Source organism: Schistocerca cancellata, chromosome 5 (genome assembly GCF_023864275.1).
Source record: "Schistocerca cancellata isolate TAMUIC-IGC-003103 chromosome 5, iqSchCanc2.1, whole genome shotgun sequence".
NCBI lineage: Eukaryota > Metazoa > Arthropoda > Insecta > Orthoptera > Acrididae > Schistocerca > Schistocerca cancellata.
Window position 1 is genome coordinate 665,855,429 of NC_064630.1, and position 23,656 is coordinate 665,879,084.

Here is a 23,656-nt window from a genome sequence, read left to right on the forward strand (position 1 = left end):
CAGTCTTTAACACTGGTAGCATGCCGCGACAGCGTGGACGTGAACCGTATGTGCAGTTGACGGACTTTGAGCGAGGGCGTATAGTGGGCATGCGGGAGGCCGGGTGGACGTACCGCCGAATTGCTCAACACGTGGGGCGTGAGGTCTCCACAGTACATCGATGTTGTCGCCAGTGGTCGGCGGAAGGTGCACGTGCCCGTCGACCTGGGACCGGACCGCAGCGACGCACGGATGCACGCCAAGACCGTAGGATCCTACGCAGTGCCGTAGGGGACCGCACCGCCACTTCCCAGCAAATTAGGGACACTGTTGCTCCTGGGGTATCGGCGAGGACCATTCGCAACCGTCTCCATGAAGCTGGGCTACGGTCCCGCACACCGTTAGGCCGTCTTCCGCTCACGCCCCAACATCGTGCAGCCCGCCTCCAGTGGTGTCGCGACAGGCGTGAATGGAGGGACGAATGGAGACGTGTCGTCTTCAGCGATGAGAGTCGCTTCTGCCTTGGTGCCAATGATGGTCGTATGCGTGTTTGGCGCCGTGCAGGTGAGCGCCACAATCAGGACTGCATACGACCGAGGCACACAGGGCCAACACCCGGCATCATGGTGTGGGGAGCGATCTCCTACACTGGCCGTACACCACTGGTGATCGTCGAGGGGACACTGAATAGTGCACGGTACATCCAAACCGTCATCGAACCCATCGTTCTACCATTCCTAGACCGGCAAGGGAACTTGCTGTTCCAACAGGACAATGCACGTCCGCATGTATCCCGTGCCACCCAACGTGCTCTAGAAGGTGTAAGTCAACTACCCTGGCCAGCAAGATCTCCGGATCTGTCCCCCATTGAGCATGTTTGGACTGGATGAAGCGTCGTCTCACGCGGTCTGCACGTCCAGCACGAACGCTGGTCGAACTGAGGCGCCAGGTGGAAATGGCATGGCAAGCCGTTCCACAGGACTACATCCAGCATCTCTACGATCGTCTCCATGGGAGAATAGCAGCCTGCATTGCTGCAAAAGGTGGATATACGCTGTACTAGTGCCGACATTGTGCATCCTCTGTTGCCTGTGTCTATGTGCCTGTGGTTCTGTCAGTGTGATCATGTGATGTATCTGACCCCAGGAATGTGTCAATAAAGTTTCCCCTTCCTGGGACAATGAATTCACAGTGTTCTTATTTCAATTTCCAGGAGTGTAATTTGTTAATGCTCAATCTGTAAATGGTTCTTAAGGAATTACATTAACTATTTATTGTGATATTTTGTTCGAAAGGAGGCCTGATGATAACACTTGGAAAGAAAACCGGTATCCGGTAGGCAAAGAAAAGTGCTGCTATAGACTAAAACATTTTTTTCTTTTGAAAGTCATTTTATCACTAAAGACCATTCCTTGGCAACTAGAAATCACCGCTAAGTCAGAGAAGTGTTCTCACATGTAGATCTAGTTCATGCAAAGTGAACAAAAGATAAAATCTATTAAATTTTATAATTGAGCCGCAATGAAGAGTTACCAATAATTTTTGTGGCCCCCAGACATAATAATCTCGAAGTCACAACCTCCTATATTTTTCAGGGCCGTCTTGTTCACACAAATTTTTGCACTTCACTATTACCGGTTTCGGTTACTGCCATCTTCAGATACTAATATACTCTGATGTAGTATCAATGTCAAACTAAACATGTAGGTACATAGTAAGTGCTCAGACTTTATGTCTTCAATCCAGAACCTTCTACACAATTATATTATCAGAGGATATCAATCTACTCCATGACCCTTGTACAGCAAGGGTAGTTAATCATTCAAAAAAAAATCTCTGCTGCCAAAGGCTTTATTGCCAACGATGCGTTTAGTTTGGATGGCGCATCTTCTGATTATCTGCAAGTAATCACTATGTATACTGGACTTGAATGTTTTTCTTGGTTGACGCACAAATTATGTTTAACGTTTTCTTTAAACGAACTACAAGCGATGGTGTCATACATGCCTTGTCATGTTACCCCATCGGATATAAACTTAGTGTCTTTTCTTCCCCTCAATGAACGATGTAGCGCATAATACAACTTGATACCCTAATTAATTAGAAAGTGAATTAAGTAATCTGAAACTTATCTCTGAAGACGATGGCTATAATACCAACCTAGTGCAAAAGCTATTTCGTCAAAAATCAGCAAATTTTGAATAACACAATCAGTCTGTGTAGGTTTCAGAATTCAACTACTTCACTACAGCATTCCTCGGTGATATATCGTATGGAGTAGTTACCCTCCTCAAAGTGTATCATGTTAGAGCTTCGTGATACGATCCACTGCCTGTTCGTCCATAATGAACAACTAACTAAAAATTTCTTTTATAACTCAGATGTTTATGAGCTCACCTCGTTCCTATTGTCGCGGAACATACATCGGACAAACTGGTGGTTCAGTCTCTGTTAATCCATCACGGACTCGGGACATGAGCTGGTCAAGTAACTATCAATGAAATTCGCCAACAGCCTAGTAATTGAAATGTTATTTTATTTTATTTTGACTACCAGCTCCGGCATACCACTATTATATCTAAGGCTCCATGTACATCTCCCAAAAATTAAAGATATTGTCGTACAGTGTCATGTATTTCTGGATGGTGTGAATTCAAAACCGTATCCGATGTACTCTATTCGAATACTTCATTGCACAGTAGAATACCGGAAATGGTAGTCAAAACAAAATAAAATATCACTTCAGTACACGGCTTTTGGCTAATTTCATTGATAACTGTTGTTTCTGATAAAGTAAAATTGTAAGAGCAACTTCATACCAAAACGAGCGCGATAAAAAAGAAGTGATCCTTCCTAGCGGCCATTGTGAATCTACCTTTGAAGCTTTACGCTGTGTCTCTAAAAGTAAAATACCAACTATTCTGGACGATTCTTTTGAATATAGCTACCACCATTTGACTGTAATAATTATTTTTTTTGTTATTATGCAATCCAGATTTCGGCCTTAGGCCATTTTCAAGTAGAAAAATGTAATAAACGAAGTATAAATCACAAAGCAAAGATAGGGCAACCATGAAAATAGTGGATATATAAAGTGATTCTTTACGTTTATATGTTAGAGGATATCAGACTGGTATGAAACAGAATCCCTTGCCAGGAAAGCATATCTGGTCGTACAGTCCAGATCTGTCATTAGTAGAACCGAGAACATCTCTAAAACACGTAAATAATTTACAGACTTTCATTTGTGCAGTCTGGAGCATAGATGTTGTATGAAATGCTAACTAGTAAATAAATGTAGACCACACTTATGTCTGAACAGCAGCCGGAATGCAGACATATGAAACGATCTTAGAGAGACCGCCTGAGAGATATCACAGTTTGCAGAGGGTAATCTGTGGTGTGTTAGGGCGCAACGTAGCTGAAGTGTTTATTTTGCACGATAAATACATTATTTTCTCATACATTGGTACATATCAGTGTTCACAGTATACGACTCGGAAGCCCACTATTAAAGTTCACATGTAAACATTGTGAAACGTCTTATCGAAATATATTTGTAATGTAGTAAATTCTGTAAGACATGGTGTCCTGTATAGGGTAGTAGTAATATGTACTGTTACAAATTGGAGTAGCATTACTGTCGCATATTTAAAAAATGCAACACCGAGGAGGCAACAGAACTTCAGCCAGAAGGGATACGTTTTCTAGAAAGTACTTGGAATACAAAGGAGATGCAAGAGAAAGGGGGCTGGTTTTTGGGGATTGGCCAGAAATGTTATGTAGACACATGAGGTATGATGTGAGCTCACGTGGACAGCCTCAAGGCGTTGCAGTGCGTTGGCGGTGACCATATGTAGTCAGACGAGACTCAGCAGAACGGAGGCAGGAAGCGCCAATGTGGACGGGGCGGCGTGGCCTACTGTACAGTGTAAAGGCGGAGGCGACCAAAGCCAGTTAAGGCGGGACGTCTGTGTGGGTCATGCCTGGGGCCTTGTAGGATGTGCTCTGGCTTGTTCAGATTCATACATAACCATCAACTCCCTCCATGGGATTTTGCAACCTGCAGTAGCGTACTTTCATTCAAGTCGTTATCCATTTGTTACTCAGACGAGCAATTAAAGACTGCGGTTATTCAAGTATTGTCTTTCTTCCCAAAGAAAGCAGTTGTTGACAGATGTGAAAATTACCGACTATCAGTCCAATAAGTCACAGCTACAAAATACAAATGCGAATTCTTTACAGACGACTGGAAAAACTGGTGGAAGCCGACCTCGGGGACGATCAGTTTGGATTCCGCAGAAATGTTGGAACACGTGATACAATACTAACCTTACGACTTATCTTACAAGAAATAGTAAGGAAAGGCAAACCTACGTTTCTAGCATTTGTAGACTTAGAGAAAGCTTTTGAAAATGTAGACCGGAATACTCTCTATCTAATTCTAAATCTCGCAGGGGTAATATACAGGGAGCGAAAGGCTATTTACAATTTGTACAGAAACCAGATGGCAGTTATAAGAGTCGAGGGGCATGAAAGGGAATCAGTGGTTGGGAAGAGAGTGAGACAGGGTTGTAGCCTCTCCCCGATGTTATTCAATCTGTATATTGAGCAAGCAGTAAAGGAAACAAAAGAAAACTTCGGAGTAGGTATTAAAATCTATGGAGGAGAAATAAAAACTTTGAGGTTCGCCGATGACATTGTAATTCTGTCAGAGACAGCAAAGGACTTGGAAGAGCAGTTGAACGGAATGGACAGTATCTTGAAAGGAGGATATAAGATGAACATCAACAGAAGGAAAACGAGGATAATGGAATGTAGTCGAATTAAGTCGGATGATGCTGAGGGAATTAGATTAGGAAGTGAGCCACTGAAAGTAGTAAAGGAGTTTTGCTATTTGGGGAGTAAAATAACTGATGATGGTCGAAGTAGAGAGGATATAAAATGTAGACTGGCGTTTCTGAAGAAGAGAAATTTGTTAGCATCGAGTATAGATTTAAGTGTCAGGAAGTCATTTCTGAAAGTATTGTATGGAGTGTAGCCATGTACGGAAGTGAAAAATGGACGATGAATAGTTTGGACAAGAAGAGAATAGAAGTTTTCGAAATGTGGTGCTACAGAAGAATGCTGAAGATTAGATGGGTAGATCACATAACTAAAGAGGATGTATTGAACAGAATCGGGGAGAAGAGGAGTTTGTGGCACAACTTGACGAGAAGAAGGGACCGGTTGGTAGGACATGTTCTGAGACATCAAGGAATCACAAATTTAGCATTGGAGGGCAGCGTGGAGGGTAAAAGTCGTACAGGGAGACCAAGAGATGAATACACTAAGCAGATTCTGAAGGATGTAGGTTGCAGTAAGAGATGAAGAAGCTTGCACAGGATATAGTAGCATGGAGAGCTGCGTCAAACCAGTCTCAGGACTGAAGACCACAAGAACAACAACAGTTTTTTTCGACTATTTCTCGACCAATTTCCATAACCCTTTCCATCTTTTAGTTAGTCATCTCCACGTTAGCTGATTGGACGAACCTTCTCCAGTCTCCGGTGTCATTGTGGTGTAGACTACGGGCTGGACGCCATATGAACACATTTTTTCTGGTATCAGATACGGCCTTAGGTCGTATAATTACAATGCAGTCATCACGCCACGAGTTAGAAATAGGTCCCCTCTCTTTGGAATATCGATCGTAACCAGCACGACATCACATATAACGACAGAATGGCTTTGAGAACCCATTTTAGATTACTTGAAAACCCGTACGCTGACCAGCAGCAGAGCCAGAAGCCACGACAGAAAAGAAAGAGGGCTCCTATCTCGCTTTTGAGAAAGAAGGCGCCTGAAGAAAAAAATAGAGGCTGGGACTAGCACCAGACGGCGCCTGGGGGCAAGGAGGACATCCTGGAAGGCGGCCAGAGGCGGTGCAGCCTCTGTAGTAGCGGACGAATGGCGCCCGGAGTCGAAAAGGACATCCCGGAAAGCGGCCAGGGTCGCCCGAGAGCAATGAGAGTGTGCGGACGAAGGTAAGAGGACAGCCGGCAGCCATGGCGGGCAGCGCAGGGTCGCAGATGCCACAGGGGAGATGCATCAGCACCGGCAACGACACAAAGAGGTGTGGGTAACATACGGCACGATGGCAGACAGCAGGCATGTCACGAGACGGAGATATTGTTTCCAGTGCAGGCTCTCATGTGCCTGAATCGCAACGTGGGCAGTTCGTTAGTTTGTCGGGTGTGCTAAAATCATTGCTGCAATCAGTTGAAGGCACTAAGAACACTCTAAGAGAGTTGCTTGACAATTGGGGTCTTGTATTTTTGAAATTATAGAGCCAGAGCAGCACGATAACCTTTTGAAATTGGTTTAAACTATAATAGTAGGCTCAGCACGTCGCAAGTTATTAATCAAAGATCTAAGGGCCACTTGGCGAGATGTGCATGCCATATTAGCTAGTAAAATGACACCTGACTTCTATGCGTGTCCAATATATGTAGTTCGGCAAGAACGAGGGGAAAGTGCGCATATAGCTCAGTGGGGCTCGAGGTTGGATACCATGCAACACCATTCCAGGGAGGGAATCAGAGGTACAAAGCAAGAATCGGATGTAGGAGGCAGCTTTACTTTCATTTGCAAATTATGCAGAAGAGTAGAGCACTTTCCCGCGAAATGCAAAGGTCACGAGTTTGAGTCTCGGTCCAGCAGACAGTTTTAATCTTCCAGGATGTATCATATCAGCGCACACTCCGCTGTAGAGTGAAAATTTCATTCTAGATACAACCCCCAGGCTGTGGCTAAGCTATGTCTCCGCCATATCCTTTCTTCCAGGAGCGCTAGTTCTGCAAGGTTCGCAGGAGGGCTTCTGTGAAGTTTGGAAGGTAGGAGATGAGGTACTGGCGGAATTAAAGCTGTGAGGACGGGGCGTGAGTCGTGCTTGGGTAGCTCAGATTGTAGAGCACTAGCCCGCGAAAGGCAAAGGTCGCGAGTTCGAGTCTCGGTCGGGCACACAGTTTTAATCTGCCAGGAAGTTTCATGCAGAACAGTGTTTATCTAAGCAATTTAAGACGTCAGGAAAAAGAAAATAGCGCATATGCGAGGTAAGCAGTTAACGTTATCAGAGGCCCTGACAGAGGAAAGCGTGATAGCCTCGACAGAGAAAGGTGATCACCCGATGTGGTGGTGCAGTGTCATGACCGAGAAGAAAGCCACCAAGTTTCTCATGTGTGGGAAGCAAGGCCATATGGTGCATAAAGGAATAAGAGAACTGGGGACAGTTGCATCCAGAAAATGCAGGGAAATGGACCAGTCATGAGAAGTGAGGCGCTGACAATGTCATTCATCAAGTCCTAGAGGCCCATGTGTGTCGGTAACGTGTTTTGAGAGTAAACTAAATGGTCATTACGCGAGAGATGGTCAGAAAGCGTTTGTCATGCGTATGGGAGTATGAAAGGCAGGTGGCCGAGACTTCTTCAAAGAACATGGAGTCATGAACAGTTATATCACCAGCAGACTGATGATCGATCCATGGGGGACGGATCAAAGTGAAGACGGAGCAAATTTTGAGCCCTGAGCGGTGCAAATTGGTATTAGAAGTCGGGAATGGTTGTCCACAAACTGAAAAGAGAAGACTCTTCAGAGAAACCTCAGACACGGAGTGAAAGGCCTATAAGTAAATGAAGACGGAGTCACAGTGTGAGCTCTGCATAGTAAATTCAAAGAAAACAGAAGGATCTTGTGAGAGGTGCTTAATCGTGAAGCAAGAAACTCGTGGGAAGGCGAGAGCGAATTGTGACAGGAACTCACCAGCTGTCGGAACGCAGCAGAGGCAGACAACAAGTAATGGCGAAGAGAAGCAAAAACAGAACAAACAAATTCTTTCAGCATCAACAACAAGACCCAGTGAGGAACGGATGTGTCGAATAGAATGAAAGAAGATATAATTCTGAAACAGGGAATCACCAAGGGCGTGTATTTACCTGAGGCATTAGTAAAAGTAGAATCAGGACAATTCCTGATGAGTGAGCTGAACACTACAGATGAGAGTGTGTTACTCGGTGGTAGCAGAAGCAGATCTGGAACGTTCAATGTGAAATGTGTCAGTACAAATAAGCCACAGCTGAAATCAAGAGTAAGTGCACTAAAGGAGAACATCCGCACGAGTTATTTGACTGTGGAAGAAGAGGCAGCAATCACAGAACTATGCAACATGTGTAGCATTGTTTTCCATCTGCCTGGAGACATTTTATCTTATAAGGATAATATTAGTTACGAAATTAAACTGCTACCAGAGGCAGGAGTTCGAGTGATACGTCCGCGGCACTACAGAATACTGCAATCACAAAAGGAGGTGCTCCAGCAGCGAATCGAAAAGATGTTAGAGAAGTACCAAGTAAAATTGGTTTGGAATTTTCCCTTGGTTTTAATTCCGAAGAGGATGGAGCCCAGTGGAAAGCAAAAGTGGTGAATAGTCGCGAATTATAGGTGACTTAATGATACCTCCGTAAATTGAATGTCTTCCTTGCCAAAAGTAGCAGAATATCTTGATGATCTAGGACAGGCAAAGTTCTTATAAACCTTCGACTTAGCAAAGGGCTATTACCAAGTCTTATTAGACGAACAGGATCGAGAATAGACGGGTTTCAGTACGACGTATGGGCATTACCAGTAAAACAGGTGCCCAAGGGTCTTACAATAGCTCCTAGTACAATTTAGAAGTTAATAAATTCCATTTTGACAGGGCTACAAGGTGACAAAACCTTCATCTATTTGAATGATGTGGTAATATTTGTCTGCTCCTTAGAGGAACATAAAATGGGGCTGATGGAGGTATCCGAGAGGCTTAGAATCCACAATTTAAAGCTATTGGACCAGTGTGAGTTGTTGCAAAAGAAGTATGTTATTTGAGTCATATTTTATAGGCCTGGGTCCTGAGGTCAGATTCACAGAAGGTCAGAGTAATGAAAGAGTATCCACAACCCAAAACAACGAAGCAATTAGAGGCGTTTTTAGGTCTTGTGAGACCCTACTGGCGTTTTATGAGCAACTTCACCAAAATCGTGAAGCCGCTACATTAATTACTAAAGAAAGAAGTTCCTTATACCTTGGGCGTCGAGCAAGGAAACGCTTTTAAGCATTTGAAATAGAAGATGATCAGTCCACCTATAAGACAGTACCTGGACTTTGTAATTATCACGGACACTACCCAGTCAAGTATTGGAGTGGTTTCAACCCAAGGAAAAACTGGAAGCGACTTATCTGTAGCGAGAATGCTGAACAAGGCATAAAGAAGATACAGTACGACTCAGAGGGAGATGTTGGCCATTTGTTGAGCAATGAAATATTTTAGACAATATGTATTTGGAAGACAGTTCCTGATAGGTACTGACCACAAAACCCTAATATCGTTAGCACGTCAAATCTGCCAGACAGATTGATGAAATTTAGGTTAAAGTGGAGGACCACGACTATCATACCCTGTACAAGAGTGACAAATGAAATCAAGTCACCAATGCACTCTTACGAGTGAGAGACAGCAGGGCCAGTTGGTGTGCGACAAGACGGAAATGGAAAACGTGGCGCGGCCTATGGGTGCCTATTCTGTATCTTTCCGCATTGTGCCGATCGTTTAGGTACCCAAGAGCACCGAACGGTCTAGTACTCGAATTAGAGCCCCTGCATTATTCAGTATGCATTTCGGTAGCGTTACCGTTCGGGTCTAGAGAACCGAGGCGCTGTTGTCGGTTAGCGTCGCGCAAGCCAACCAAAAGCAAGCGGCCGCAGATCCGCGTATGCGCACTGCAGCGCGCACAGCGCCACGAACACAAAGTGGCTAGCAGGCGACACAGGCACGCTATTCTTGCAAGTACCGAAAATTGCGTTTACGTTGCCATAACGCATGACGCCGCATTTCATCGAGTTGACGTGCCCGCCTTCATCGTTCGTGCCTCCTCCTTAACAGAGCCAGGCGCAGTATATCCATTTCCATGATTCTCAGCTGAAATTCACAGAAATTTTTACAGTTTCCCTGACCGCATGTTTCCATGCATGCATAATAACAATAGCGTATTTGACTGTATTCTGAAGATTGTCGTAAATGCCGCATTATGTCATCTTATTCTCATTTACACTGACATCGTGTTTTGGATTTTACGTTTCGGAAAATAAGTTAGGAATAGTGTGTAGTGGCTGTGAGCACTATGGGACTCAACATCTTAGGTCATAAGTCTCCTAGAACTTAGAACTACTTAAACCTAACTAACCTAAGGACATCACACACACCCATGCCCGAGGCAGGGTTCGAACCTGCGACCGTAGCAGTCCCGCGGTTCCGGAGTGCAGCGCCAGAACCGCACGGCCACCGCGGCCGGCAATAGTGTGTAGTACCACATTGTACTAATATATCTATAAAAGCACACGTAAAATTGATTCTGAGAGTTCCAAAGAATAAGAAGAGGAACAGAATGTGGTTATAACTCGTTCCAAGAGATCCAAATGATTAAGTAGCCCATTTCCTCACATGATACCTCACCGATTTGGGTGTTAAAAACAAAATTGAAAAAACGCATTTTCGAGAGCTCCTGCAGTTCGTCGAAGTTTATAACATGCATCTCATGAATGAAAACGTTTCGAATATGGTGGTACAGTCTAAAAATATTAGTGTGGAGATCTTTCATCTCTGTCTACGGTTGTTGAGGATTGTATCGCACATAAACAGTTGTGACAAGCAAGATTATGAAGATGACCGCTGCTATCTACATTCCCAGTAAATTAAGTTGTGCTCTTGATTCCTGTCTAACCGCAACTCAGAAATCGCTACATATTCTGAAAAAATGGTGAATTATTTCTGACAAGAAAAAATATAAAGGTCACTGTCGGTTGTTTCACTCGCAAGCAATTTCATCTCCAGCAATTTCATATTTCGTTTTATAAACACACAGAAATCACGAAATCGTTACTGAGGAAGTGCGCTCTTACAGGTAAGTAATAACGAATATAGCAGAAAAATCTTAGCTTACTCGAATAACAATATCTCAGAACGTGTTGCATATATGAAGAGGGAAAAATAATTCTTTCACCCGTCTGTGAGCGAACCCATGTCCTTTGGTATGGCATTCCCGCGCGCTAACCACTTTTTTTTTTAATTCCACAAAAACATTAACAAAAATGGCTACAATGAAATGACATAAATAAGGTGACAGATAATTGCACTCATAAATTACAACATTCAAAGAGTGAGGAATTATATTCAGTCTTTAGCAGCAGCACAATTTAGCACCTTCACTGTCACCTTCAACTGGTGGCAGTTCAGCATGCAATAATGTTCAAATATATGTGAAATCTTATGGGACTTAACTGCTAAGGTCATCAGTCCCTAAGCTTACACACTACTTAACTTAAATTACCCTAAGGACAAACACACATACCCATGCCCAAGGGAGGACTCGAACCTCCGCCAGGACCAGCCGCACAGTCCATGACGTTCAGCAAGCACATTTTCTTCTTCAGCAGCCTGAGATTCCTCATCATCATTTCCCAGACTCAAATTAATCATTCAGTAAATCCTTGATGTGTGTTCCTTCCAGGGTAAATTACGTGGACAGAAGAGCAGTCCCGAACAGCGACATCGCAAAGTCCTTCACTGCCTTTTTATTTTTGTCAGTTCCAGCCTTCTAAACGCATCCTTAGCGAGTTCAAGATCTTCATTTATAACAAACGCCAGATGTTTGCCGTATATTCTTGTATCTGCTGTATTACTGATTTATTTTTTATGTGTGGCTTGCAGGTGAGGTTAGGGTCGGGAACGTGACCCAACCCATTCCCTCACTACTAGGAATCCAGTTCCTAACCTATATCCATTTTGTTGAAGACAATTCGGAGCATGTTACCATATTTCTTATTGTGATTCTGATATTTAAGTATTTTCTCTAATACATTTCCATATATATCTTGTATCAATATGGTCATCGCTCCCAATATTGTAAAAAACGTAACTTGTATATTTGCCCTTTAACCAAACCACTGCGTTATTTTTTGCCTGAGGGTAGTAAGTTTCTTCTGGTCTGAAGAAAATGTTAGTCGGTACATTGTTTGCTGAAGTTGGAACACTCACAAGAAACGTACATTTGCTGCCAACACAGTGGCCTAGCAGTAGGCCTTAGGTTTGTAGGGTCGCTGGGTAACGACTTCTTGACAAGGGTTCATATCCTACATGTAATTCTCAAAACGCCTCTGCTCAGAATCTGTCGGTATCGTTTCTCTAGGTCCCTCATGCGCCAATAGAAGCTTGCGATATCAGTACCTCACTGTAACCACCAGTTATTTATTTTACAAGTAGCGAGCTAGGCGGTAATGGAACACAGTGTTTCAGAAGCATCCATCACGACGGTTACAAATTCAGGACCGTATCAACAGTGATCACGAACTCAGTGAAGCTGCCGAAACTGCATTTCTATAATTGTTTCAGTAAATCGGTTTCGCCTGTGTCAACCAGGCCACACAGCTCCCGTTGCAATACCTGATTTGCTGCACAACAGTAAACGATTCTTTTATTAAATTGGCGTTTGTCCATGCATGTCGCAAACTAGATGCATGTACGGTAAATAACAACCTCACAGCTGGCCGTAAGTGCCCTCAAACGGGATCCAGCAAGCTGTTAAAAAGCGCTTCAGGATGGATTTCTATGGTTTCGTCACATAAACCTCATGCTAAAATGGTGAAAGACCACATATCCTATCTAATTATTAATTTTAATCGTTCAGTCGCCCAAACCAGTGGAGTAAGCTGCAAGGAATGACATGGAACTTCCTATGGCAGTAATCTTTTTCATACATGCTATCAGCAATCACATTTTGCATAAATTTAGGAACCTCGGCAACAAATAACCTTGTATCTTCATAAAGGAAAAACGCAGTCGTTTCTTCGATATATGCAATTCAACAAGTTGTGTGACACTATCTCTCTCTGTATATCACACTATTGGGATGCAAGGGATGCAACTGGTTAAATGCAAAGCTAGTGACTACTTTAAAGGACAGTAAAACAATGAAACTTGTTTCTGCGCCCTATCAGTTTTAAATATATATTTACCGCTTTCGAAGATCTGACCCTCGTATGTTATAAGTTAGAAACAACGAAACGGCCTGGGATTCAGCAACAAATGTCTGTGATTTCTTTTGTGTGTCTGCTCGCTGATGTGAAGTACTTGGTGAAGGGGGGGGGGGGGTAGTTTACTGAATTTATCTGCGGTGCAGGGCGGCCTGAAGGCGGTGGTGTGGACGGACTTCCTGCAGAGCGGAGTCACGCTGGCAGCCTTCATCGCGGTGCTTATCCTGGGGTTGGTGAGCGCCGGCGGCTTCGCAGAGGTGTGGCGGGCCGCCGACGAGGGCGGCAGGGTCTCCTTCTTTATGTGAGTAAGCAAAGTGCGACACTGCACAATATCATAGCAGGTAGGTGACTGGGAAATATGCTTTGCATCAAGTCCATTTTTAATGGGATGACATTCTCAGAGGGTAAAATTACATCTGGCGAAACCGGAAATTTGTTTCTCACAGATCTCGAGCTGATTAACCAATGAGTTGACTCTCGGTCCTGTGGAGAGTTGTATTAAGAAATATCTGCTACTGGCCATGCGCTCCTGAGGCTTAGTCCGGTTAAATGAGAAAGAAAGAAAACATAACACACTTGTTTGTAACACGTATGGGAATTCGATTGCTACCTACCCGCCTTTTCCCTGCCATCTCTGTCTATCTTATCCTCCATCTCTCTTCTCCTCTTTCTCCCTCCCACTCAATTTCCTCCTGTTCTCTCTTTCTCCACCATCTCTCTGTACAACATCTCCTTTCCCCTTGCTATGTCGATTTTCCCCTCTCCCTCTCTCTTCATCTTCCCTCTTCTGCCACTCTCTTTCTGTCCATTACCTCTTCCACCATTTTTATGTCCATCTTTTCCTGCTCCACTCTCTCCATCACCTCCCAGCCCTTTCCCTGTCCATCTCCTCCTTTCCGACTCTTTTCTCCATTTTCTCCCCTTGCCCAACTCTCTGGCTTTGTTTACTTTTCTTGTTCATTCAGATTACGTGATACTATTCTAGTCATAAACTGATAAGGCATATACAGAACTTGCGTGTTTGCCAATAAAAATTTAATGTAAATCGGTAAAGAACGTTTCGAGATTTTTGGTGAAGATGTTTCCGCCTTAAATTTTACATATTCTACATATTTAGGGTATATGCATATAAAAACACACATTTACATCAATACAACGTCGAGTCACCATTTCGAAACAAGCGGTGAAAAATTTTCGGAGACTTACGATGTTGTAAAAAAAAGACAGTCACGTTTTTATTTATATAGATGTAAACGCTGGTGTTGTTATACACTCACTGTAGTAATACATAAAAGTACAGGTGTAGTCGAATGCTATATTGTCTCAAAATTTCAAAAGATTATGTTTAAAACTTTCAGAGGTTCAAGATTTTGAACAAATGAACATGAAATGTTTGCTAAATTCTTTATTAATATATATGTATTTAGATATGACATGGCCCTCCAGTAGGTCCACAAAAAATGCACGTATTCGAATGCAACGTTGTATAAAAATTTCAAATAAATCAGGAAAGAATTTTCTGAGGTTTACTATTTTTACAAACGAACATTTATATTTTATTTATATACATAGTTATCTTATTATTTTCATTATTACGGTATTAATTAATACAAGTATCAATTAATAACTTTTTACTGTACTGTTTTCTGACAACTTCTCTACTTAGTGCATCCTCTTTGAGTGTACCGTCATGCTCCATTATTTCGTTGACGCGGTTATTCCATGGTTTAAAGTCAAAACTTTTCCTAGGCCTCAGATGAGTTGGCATTCTCAAGAAGTGCCTATAGCACTATAACAATTTTCTTTCAGTTCTGCCTATCAGAGTTTTTTACTACAGTTTCACTTGCCACCACTCTAGTTCTTACGTCATCGTTAGCTTTTTCCTCCAGTCTTGAAAGCCTGGCACTCCTTTGTAAACGATGCGTTTCGCCAACTATCAGCCTTTTTTGGACGTCAGCATCTAACATTCGTAGTTCTCATCCACAGCTTAGGACCGATTCAACCACTAGCCCACCCGCTATTTTCTTATTGTTATTAGAAATATTCTTGTCCTATAAAAATGAATTCATGCACCCTATTACTTTTCTGTTTCGCTGTATTCTATAATATACCTCCGTATTACCCAATCCACTTTTGTCAATTTATGCCCATAAATATCTCCTTTTCTACCACTACTGCACCGTCATTGACGTGAAATTTAAAATTTCTAATGTATCTTGCCTCTTCAGAAAAAGAACTTAATATTTTAGCGTTAATTTGTTTTTATTCCCTTTTTTAGATATAACTAACAATTTATATATTCTTTTTGGGATAAGCTTTAAAGTTATTAACCTACAATTACCAGTTATTCTGTTTTTATTAGTTCTTAGTTGTCATATTTCTGACATAAACGTATCATGAACTCAAGATCGTATTCACCTCGTCAAAGAATGACTTGATCGTCAGAACAACCGTACGAAAACAACTGCACATCGTCCTAATGTTTTTCCAGTTTGCGAGGCTTCCCTTTACATTTTCGAACCTCAGGAAGTTTTTACAGACCACCGATCCAACCCGCAAATAGGAGAACAAGGATTTGACATGAGGGTTTACTACCCTAGGACGGTTGACTACACTACGTCTAAAGAGACCACCTCCTACGATAAGACTTTGTTAAGAATTAGCAATAAACTAACCATCAGCCATTAAGGAAACACTGTAAACGCTGTTGAAGGAGAGTTTGGTCTAAGAGCAATTCGATTTTAGACGGAATACTCGTGCTACCATTGCAAAAAGACTCTTGCTAATTGTGGGCGAGATGTTTATAGAAAATGGAAGAGATCGATATATGCGTAATTTACATACTTGCTTAAGGCATTTAATGATGTGGCTTGGGATAATCTTGCAATTAAAACTCGGGAAAAGAGAGTGGACCACTTAAGAACTTACACTCCTGGAAATTGAAATAAGAACACCGTGAATTCATCGTCCCAGGAAGAGGAAACTTTATTGACATATTCCTGGGGTCAGATACATCACATGATCACACTGACAGAACCACAGGCACATAGACACAGGCAACAGAGCATGCACAATGTCGGCACTAGTACAGTGTATATCCACCTTTCGCAGCAATGCAGGCTGCTATTCTCCCATGGAGACCATCGTAGAGATGCTGGATGTAGTCCTGTGGAACGGCTGGCCATGCCATTTCCACCTGGCGCCTCAGTTGAACCAGCGTTCGTGCTGGACGTGCAGACCGCGTGAGACAACGCTTCATCCAGTCCCAAACATGCTCAATGGGGGACAGATCCGGAGATCTTGCTGGCCAGGGCAGTTGACTTACACTTTCTAGAGCACGTTGGGTGGCACGGGATACATGCGGACGTGCATTGTCCTGTTGGAACAGCAAGTTCCCTTGCCGGTCTAGGAATGGTAGAACGATGGGTTCGATGACGGTTTGGATGTACCGTGCACTATTCAGTGTCCCCTCGACGATCACCAGTGGTGTACGGCCAGTGTAGGAGATCGCTCCCCACACCATGATGCCGTGTGTTGGCCCTGTGTGCCTCGGTCGTATGCAGTCCTGATTGTGGCGCTCACCTGCACGGCGCCAAACACGCATACGACCATCATTGGCACCAAGGCAGAAGCGACTCTCATCGCTGAAGACGACACGTCTCCATTCGTCCCTCCATTCACGCCTGTCGTGACACCACTGGAGGCGGGCTGCACGATGTTGGGGCGTGAGCGGAAGACGGCCTAACGGTGTGCGGGACCGTAGCCCAGCTTCATGGAGACGGTTGCGAATGGTCCTCGCCGATACCCCAGGAGCAACAGTGTCCCTAATTTGCTGGGAAGTGGCGGTGCGGTCCCCTACGGCACTGCGTAAGATCCTACGGTCTTGGCGTGCATCCGTGCGTCGCTGCGGTCCGGTCCCAGGTCGACGGGAACGTGCACCTTCCGCCGACCACTGGCGACAACATCGATGTACTGTGGAGACCTCACGCCCCACGTGTTGAGCAATTCGGCGGTACGTCCACCCGGCCTCCCGCATGCCCACTATACGCCCTCGCTCAAAGTCCGTCAACTGCACATACGGTTCACGTCCACGCTGTCGCGGCATGCTACCAGTGTTAAAGACTGCGATGGAGCTCCGTATGCCACGGCAAACTGGCTGACACTGACGGCGACGGTGCACAAATGCTGCGCAGCTAGCGCCATTCGACGGCCAACACCGCGGTTCCTGGTGTGTCCGCTGTGCCGTGCGTGTGATCATTGCTTGTACAGCCCTCTCGCAGTGTCCGGAGCAAGTATGGTGGGTCTGACACACCGGTGTCAATGTGTTCTTTTTTCCATTTCCAGGAGTGTATATTATTTAAATCTCGTCGATGAAAATGATTATTGCCTATACAAACCGAAACATACTTCATGGGCATTTAATTGAAACCATCTGAACAGCATTACCAGCTATTACCCTAATTTTTATTGCACTCCCGAGGAGAAAGTGCCAGCTGCACAGAACCAGGAAAGAAGTAACACAAGGCTTCTGACTGTGTCCTACCCTTCGTGAATCTGTACTTGGAAAATAAGATTGACCACTGCCCTCTTGATGACAAGGGGGTAAAAGCTGAAGGTTTTTAGATGAGGCGATAGGAGAGGAAGGAAGAAGTTTCAGAACCTTGACAATGTGCTGGAAAGCAACAAGTGCGGTAACTGGAGACGCAGGAACTGGAGAGGCAGTAAGACTTGGCATCACAGCAGATGTCAAGGAAGACAGTGGCCAACACGTGAGGTGGCTGCGTCCGCTGACACGATACAGCTATCAAATACAGCGGATGGCCGCTTGTCAGTCGCTCTCGCGTTTGGTCTATGAAACCTTTCTCTACGCGCCATTGTAAGTTCGACTTTGCTTTTGTGCTTAATAGATTTTTCCCACACTCTGGACCGGTTTATAAAGCTTGTCGACCATATTTGTCTTTCGATTCAAAAACTTCCATGAATATATAATTCAACACGTCGCCCGTAACCAGACAAAATCGACAGATAAAGGTAATTTACGGAGTACACCAAGGAGGTGTGGCAGGACCGTTACTAACTACAATGTGTGTAAATGTTATAGTAGTAGCTCTTTAAGGCTGCTAGCAGATGGTGCGGTTGCATATAGGAAAATACAGTGCTAGAAGACTCTGCCGATTTGCCGAATTTCCCACAGAAAATTGATGAATGGTGCAGTTTCTCGCAGCTGACTCTGAATGTGAATAAATGTACCACTTCCGCATACATAGAAAATAAATCCACCGATGTGGATGTATACTTCCGTATAATGACCGACTGAGGGAATAGTGTCTACCGTAAAATATCTAGGAATACCTATCCACATCGACCTTAAGTGGGACGACCACATAAAACAAGATCGCTATTTATACCCGAAAACCGAGCGAGATGGCGCAGTGGTTAGACACTGGACTCGCATTCGGGAGGACGACGGTTCAATCGTGCGTCCGGCCATCCTGATTTAGGTTTTCCGTGATTTCCTTAAATCGCTCCAGGCAAATACCGGGATGATTCCGTTCAAAGGGCACGGCCGACTTCCTTCCCCATCCTTCCCTAATCCGATGAGACCGACGACCTCGGTGTCTGGTCTCCTTCCCCAAACAACCCAACCCCAATACAAAACAAACAACAACACATACCCGAAATCTATATATGCTAGAGCAATAAAAACCAATTGGAGTGCGAGTGACTGCTGTGTGCCGCTGTTTCCTTATATTCTACGGTCGCTGTGCACAACAGTGCCTTATGGAATCAAAGTTGGTACAAAGTGGCTTATAAGGTGATAGTTCGACCGATTCTTGAGTGTTGTTCAACAATATGCTATCCTTGCCAGGTACGTCGTGGGATCGTTTTGTCAGTGCGAGACAGTTACAGAGACATTAAACAAACTTCAGTGGCAGACGCTACAAGAGGGGTGTTGCGCATCACTAAGAAGTTTTCTAGTGAAAATCCGATAGAAAACTTTCCGGAAAAAGCCGGAACACACATTATCTCCTCCAAAATACATATCCTGAAATAACCACAACAAGAGAATTCGAGAAATTAGAGATAATACAGAACTTACGGACAGTCATTCTTCCCATGCGCCATTGGCAAGTGAAACAGAATATGAGGGATCAGTTAATGGAACCAGAAGCCACACACCGTTAGATGGCTTGCGGGGCATGATGTACATGTACACTATGTGATCAAAAGTAACCGGACACCTGGCTGAAAATTACTTACAAGTTCGTGAAGCCCTCCGTCGGCAATGCTGGAATTCAATATGGTGTTGGCCCACTCTTAGCCTTGATGACAGCTTCCACTCCCGCAGGCACACGTTTAATCAATTGCTCGAAGGCTTCTTGGGGAATGGCAGCCCACTCTTCACGGAGTGCTGCCCAGAGGAGAGGTATCGATGTTGATCGGTGAGGCCTTGCACGAAGTCGGCGTTTCAAAATATCCCACAGGTGTTCCATAGTGTTCAGGACAGGATTCCGTGCAGGCCAGCCCATTACATGGATGTTATTGTACCGTAACCACTCCGCCACAGGCCATGCATTAAGAACTGGTGCTCGATCGTGTTGAAAGATGCAGTCGCCATCTCCGAATTGCTCTTCAACAGTGGGAAACCAGAAGGTGTTTAAAACATCAATGTAGGAATGTGCTGTGATAATGCCAAGCAAAACCACAAGGGATGCAAGACCCCTCCATGAAAAACACGACAACATCATAACAACACCAAATCCGACTTTTACTGTAGGCACTACACACGCTGGCAGATGACGTTCACCGGGCATTCGCCATGTCCTCATCCTGCCATCGGATCGCCACGTTGTGCACCGTGATTCGCCACTCCACACAACATTTTCCCACTGTTCAGTCGTCCAATGTTTACGATCCTTACACAAAGAGAGGCGTCATTTGGCATTTACCGGCGTGATGTATGGCTTATGAGCAGCCGCTCGACCACGAAATCCAAGTTTTCTCACCTCCCGCCTAACTGTCGTAGTACTTGGACTGGATCCTGATGCAGTTTGGAAATCCTTTGTGATGGTCTGGATAGATAGCTGCCTATTACACATTACCACCCTCATCAACTGTCGTTGACCTCTGTCAGTCAAACAGAAGAGGTCGACCTGCACGCTTTTGTGGTGTACGTGTCCTTTCACGTTTCCACTTCACTATCACATCGGAAACAGTGTACCTAGGGATGTTTAGGAGTGTGGAAATCTCGCGTACAGACGTATAACACAAGTGGCGCCCAATCACCTGATCACTTTCGAAGTCCGTGAGTTCCGCAGAGCTCTCCATTTTGCTCTCTCACGATGTATAATGACTACTGAGGTCACTGATATGGAGTACCTGGCAGTAGGTGGCAGCACAATGCACCTAATATGAAAAACGTATGTTTGTGGGGGTGTCCGGATACTTGCGTTGTTGTTGCGTCCGTTTTGAATTTTATATCACTTTACGACGGTTGGGTTACATATCCAGCCACTTTTACACATCGGATGATGTTCCAAAAGGGTGAAATGCGCCACTGACATTAACCATGACTGTTTTTGTTTTGAAATTATGTAGATGAACGTCGCTTCAAGTCAGTGGTTCACCGTGTGAATGTTATGGCCGTTAGTGTGGTACTGAGTCAACTACTTATCGGAATTCAAGAACAACTGTACCCACCCAAGTTCCGAAAAATGTGAGAATTATCGCACAATCAGCTTAACAACTCATGCATCGAAGTTACTGAAAATAATAATACCGGGTGATCAAAAAGTCAGTATAAATTTGAAAACTGAATAAATCTCGGAATAATGTAGATAGAGAGGTACAAATTGATAAACATGCTTGGAATGTGCTACCAGTCGGAAGAACTAGAAAAAAAATCCTTGATCCAAAAGGTGAGGAAAGCCCTAGATGGGATTTCTGACTGCATTGAGCTCACTGGACGGCAGTTTCCTGGATTAATTCTCTACCCTGCTAAAGGACACGCGTGATAATAGCTTTCTTTTGGACACTGGGTAGTGTTTTGTACAAGTGATCTGCGGTATGATATCGTTAAAATGGAAGCTAACGCAGCTTCATGTTCTGCATAGAATGCAATAGGGACACTATCGGTCAAAGTAGGAATATTTAATTTCAGTGATTTTATCTGTTTCTCACTCATTTTCTGTGCTTGTTGGAGAAGTGAAATGTGGGAGTATTTTTGTGTCTTCCATTGTAAAAGAACATTTGATAATGTACCGGGTGATCAAAAAGTCAGCATAAGTTTGAAAACTGAATAAATCACGGAATAATGTAGATAGAGAGGTACAAATTGATAAACATGCTTGGAATGACGTGGGGTTTTATTAGAACCAAAAAAATTCACAAGTTCAAAAAATGTCCGACAGATGGCGCTTCATCTGATCAGAATAGCGATAATTAGCATAACAAAGTAAGACAAAGCAAGGATGATGTACTTTACAGGAAATGCTCAATATGTCTACCATCATTCCTCAACAATAGCTGTAGTCGAGGAATAATGTTGTGAACATCACTGTAAAGCATGTCCGGAGTTATGGTGAGGCATTGGCGTCGGATGTTGTCTTTGAGCATCCCTAGAGATGTCGGTCGATCACGATACACTTGCGACTTCAGGTAACTCCAAAGCCAATAATCGCACGGACTGAGGTCTGGGGACCTGGGAGGCCAAGCATGACGAAAATGGCGGCTGAGCACACAATCATCACCAAACGACGCGCGCAAGAGATCTGTCGGATAATTTGTGACTTTAGTATTTTTGGTTCTAATAAAACCCTATTTCATTCCAGGCAAGTGTCAATTTTTACCTCTCTATCTACATTATTCCGTGGTTTATTAAGCTTTCAGTCAGTATAGACTTTTTGATCACCCGGGCCGGCCGGAGTGGCCGAGCGGTTAAAGGCGCTACAGTCTGGAACCGCACGACCGCTACGGTCGCAGGTTCGAATCCTGCCTCGGGCATGGATGTGTGTGATGTCCTTAGGTTAGTTAGGTTTAAGTAGTTCTAAGTTCTAGGGGACTTATGACCACAGCAGTTGAGTCCCATAGTGCTCAGAGCCATTTTTTTTTGATCACCCGGTATATCAGCATTTTTGTTATTTCTTTGCACCACTCAGCCGAATTCTGCTTGAAGATAACTAACGACGAATTTTTCCCCCTTAAAGATAACGACTCTAACGCTTAGCGGCGTATTATGTAAGTGATTATTTTTGTTTACTTACTAGTTGTAAACATCAAAACGCCAGTCCTTTCTGGACGTAAGAATTAGTCGTTGCATTTTGAATATTTTACTGCATATTTTGGATTTGCCACGACATGACTGGATACTAAATGTCTTTTCGCACTTTCTATGCGCAGGATGACCCCAGACCCCTTCGTTCGGAGCTCCTTCTGGGCAGTGGTGATCGGCGCGACGGTGTCTTTCGTAGGAGGCTGCGCTGTCCACCAGGGCATGGTACAGAAGTTCATGTCGCTGCCGGACCTGGCGGCTTGTCGAAAGTGAGTTCTCCCAGAGGACGAGAGGTACCCACATCCGTAGCCAATATCACTAGCGCAGTCCTGTGCATTGGCACTAGACTCAAGAGGTGATTTGTTCGTATCTCCATTGTTGATTGTACATAGAATTTTTACCACTAGTATCTAGCTGGGAATGGAGAGGAGACAGCAGCGTGAAGTTTCTGATCGCCAGACTTCGCACCTTTGTCCTGAATCAACTCCACATCGCTCCGCTCTGTCTCATAGAGGCACCTGACACTGTTGCTGGTAATCGGTCCGTCATATTGGATGTTCAGCCTGCCCATCCCTTTGGAGGTACTCTGTAGGAGTTGGATATGTGCCAGCACCAGATTTCGTTCTGTCCCTAACATACCTGACAATATACACTTGACACTACACTTTCACCGATAATTAAAGACTTGAGTTGGAGCAGCGCAACATCGAACTACCTTCACAAATGTCTAGCTTAGAACGACAATGCGGAATACTCTTGATGATAACATCCCTAAATTTATGGAATTTAGCGGTAAGATATATGAAAACGGGTGGAAGTTCTGCATACGAAATGGAACACTATAGTTAAGGACATGGATTTTTCCGAAAACGTTAGTTTTGTGTTAGTGAATCCCGTAGGAGAAATGATCTTAGAATTCCGTGATAAGTTTCAACAACTTACACACAGTACTATGACACAAAGCATTTATCACTTGGGATAAATCAGAAAAATATCACAAATTATTTCTTAGATTTAGGAAACAGATGAAAGACATAGTGAGCTAGTTCTAAAACTGTACTTAATGAAGGGTAGATGGGAAGCAATATTGTAAAGAAGAGATCCCATACTATCAGACGGGGCAATGCTTAAGAGATGACGAGCTCATGAGAGGTTATTACTATGGTGGACATAACGACCAAGACATTCTGCTAGAAATTGTGGGGAATGAAGATGTCTTGAATTCGTTACTGAGAATTAATTTAAGTAAATTTATTCATGTAAAATTTAATTTAAACAAAGCAGACAATATGAATTTCTAAAATT

The 23,656-nt window shown here is 43.8% G+C and overlaps 1 protein-coding gene across 1 annotated transcript in view; it reads left to right on the forward strand.

Moving 5' to 3' along the window:
* The window catches only part of LOC126188756 (sodium-coupled monocarboxylate transporter 1-like), a 93,936-nt gene that overhangs the window by 19,712 nt on the left and 50,568 nt on the right, over positions 1 to 23,656 (forward strand). The window contains exons 5-6 of the mRNA XM_049930366.1: positions 13,227 to 13,381; positions 22,480 to 22,620. Coding sequence (XP_049786323.1) covers positions 13,227 to 13,381; positions 22,480 to 22,620 — 296 coding nt within the window. The remainder of the gene's footprint in view (positions 1 to 13,226; positions 13,382 to 22,479; positions 22,621 to 23,656) is intronic.